Source organism: Alligator sinensis, unplaced genomic scaffold, assembly GCF_000455745.1.
Source record: "Alligator sinensis unplaced genomic scaffold, ASM45574v1 scaffold656_1, whole genome shotgun sequence".
In the NCBI taxonomy this organism is placed as follows: domain Eukaryota; kingdom Metazoa; phylum Chordata; order Crocodylia; family Alligatoridae; genus Alligator; species Alligator sinensis.
In genome coordinates, this window is record NW_005842333.1 from 880927 (window position 1) to 883423 (window position 2497).

At 46.0% G+C, this 2497-nt stretch overlaps 1 protein-coding gene and 1 non-coding gene across 2 annotated transcripts in view; both read right to left on the reverse strand.

Moving 5' to 3' along the window:
- The window catches only part of PTCD3 (pentatricopeptide repeat domain 3), a 35270-nt gene that overhangs the window by 17872 nt on the left and 14901 nt on the right, over window positions 1-2497 (reverse strand). Inside the window, exons 10-12 of the mRNA XM_006028650.3 lie at window positions 872-959; window positions 718-778; window positions 297-379 (exon numbers count right to left, since the gene is read on the reverse strand). Of these exons, the coding sequence (XP_006028712.2) occupies window positions 297-379; window positions 718-778; window positions 872-959 (232 nt within the window). The remainder of the gene's footprint in view (window positions 1-296; window positions 380-717; window positions 779-871; window positions 960-2497) is intronic.
- LOC112551098 lies at window positions 472-616 on the reverse strand. The gene has a single exon (XR_003095253.1). It is a non-coding gene; the product is annotated as a small nucleolar RNA SNORD94 (small nucleolar RNA).

Sequence of the window (2497 nt, forward strand, 5' to 3'; positions counted from 1 at the left end):
GGAGTGCCCCCAGGCTCCTGGCCTAGGCCATTGCAGGCTTCTGTCTGCCATGGCCGCCCAGAAAGTGAACATCAGGTCAGTTAGTTACTGATTCAATCTACGCAGCTTAGAAAAACCTGCAAAGATTTAAACAATTTTGCCCTGGGCTTTTTTAACCCCTTTGCTTAACCTATGTGATCATTAAGCAAATTAAGACCTTGTTAGAAAGCCTTGATTTCCAGTTTTAATCAGAATCAACACACTTATGTTTACACCACAAAAAAGACAAAACAGCCCTGTATTCTCTATCTCCTTACCTTAGTAAGTTTCCATCTTCCACGGGAATTTTCTTTCATTCTTGGGGCTGCTAAGAGTAGTGCGTTGAAGGTACCTACATCAGCTGGAAAATTTCAGACAGTTCATTTAATAGGAAATGGTTACATTTCAACAGAGAAATATATTCTGTACATAACAGTGCCACTTATTTCTAATATGGCTCAGTGTCAGGCAGAATTCTCATGTGAACTTGTTTCCAGGCAGCCAACCACACGTCAGCCACACTGAAAAGACCGGAGTTCACATTCAGCTCCCATGATCTAGCTGAGGTCCGTACCCCTGCGCCAATCATCACAGCCATGAAAAAAAATATTCCAGAAGCCTGGATCAAAAGTAAGAGTAGATAAAGACCAACATCACTCTGTCATCTTTTACAGAAAAACATGATAGAGGTAGACTCACCCCTGTGCCTTTCATTCAGTAAGTCTCTGTACATGGTAAAAGCCTTCTTATAAGCCCCATGCTGAGGAGAGAAGTATTTAAGAGATCACTATCAGGAAACAAGGGGAGGGGAAGCCAAACCAAAACTGCCCTCCTCTGGATACTGTAACTGTACCTTCACCATTCCTCTGATCATTGTGCAGTAGGAGTGTGCATTTCTCTCTGGCATCAGGTTAAAAATCCTTTCAGCATTGTTGTTCTCCCTAGACTCAGGAAAAGACAGAATATTAGAGAATATTCTCAGTAAAAAGGATCTAACATGCTGTCTAGAGATGTGCTGTTTGCTAGGGCAGGTATGCTAGAATATGTTCTAGATCCCCAAAGAAATACAAACCAGTAATATTTCACATATATGTATAGGTTTCAGATTCCAGGGTCGGAAGGGACCTATTAGATAGAGTCCGACCCCCTGACCTGGGCAGGAAAGGTCAGATGACTCCAGCCAAGTGTTTGTCCAATCTCTTCTTAAATACCTCCAAGGAAGGGGACAGCACCACCTCCCTTGCAAGTGCATTCCATATTTTGGCAACCTTCACGGAAAATAATTTTTTCCTGATGTCCAGTCTAAATTTGCTCTCCTTCAGTTTGTGGCCATTGTTTCTAGTTACTCCAATGGGCACCCTGGTAAACATTGTATCTCCTATTTCCTGCTGTCCCCCCAATGAGTTTGTAGACGGCCACAAGATCACCTCTCAGCCTTCTCTTGCAGAGGCTGAAGAGGTTCAGGTCCCTCAATCGGTCCTCATAGGGTTTTTTTCTGTAGGCCTTTAACCAGATGGGTGGCCCTCCTCTGAAGCCTTTACCAGGTTACCTACATCCCTCCTGAAGTGCGGTACCCAAAATCGGTCACAGCACTCCAGCTGCAGCCTGACCAATGCCACATAGAGGGGAAGTATCACCTCCCTACACCTGTTTGTGATGCACCTACTTATGCAAGAGTGCGATTAGCTTTACTTATTACTTCATCACATTGGTGACTCATGTTCATTTTGGAGTTGACTATGACTCCGAGATCCCTTTCTGCATTTCATAGACATTAGGGCTGGAAGGGACATCGGAAGATCTTCGAGTCCAGCCCCCTGCCCCAGGGGCAGGAAGTCAGCTGGGGTCACAGGATCCCAGCAAGATCAACATCCAAATTTCTCTTGAAGGCATTCAAAGTAGGTGCTTGAACCACCTCCGGTGGCAGGCTGTTCCAGACTTTGGCTCGGACAGTAAAGAAGTTCTTCCTTATGTCCAGCCTGAAACAGTCTTGGAGGAGTTTGTGACTGTTTGACCTTGTCATCCCTTGGGGCGCTCTGGTAAACAGACGTTCCCCCTGATCCTGATGAGCACCCCTGAAAAACTTATAGGTGGCCATCAGATCACCCCTGAGCCTGCACTTTTCCAGGCTGAAGAGTCCCATAGCTCTCAGCCTCTCACTATAAGGTCTGTTTTCCTGACCTCTGATCACGCACGTGGCTCTCCTCTGGACTCTCTCAAGCTTCTCCACATCCTTTTTGAATTGTGGGGCCCAAAACTGGACACAGTACTCCAGCTGCGGCCTCACCAAGGCCGAGTACAAGGGGAGAATGATGTCCTGGGATTTGCTTGAGAAGCATCTATGGATGCAAGCCAGCATTTTGGTCGCTTTACTACCTGCAGCATCACACTAAAGGCTCATGTTCATCTTGTGGTCAATCATGACCCCCAAGTCCCTTTCATCTGTAGTGCTAGCCAGCGTAGCACTGCCAAGCCTATA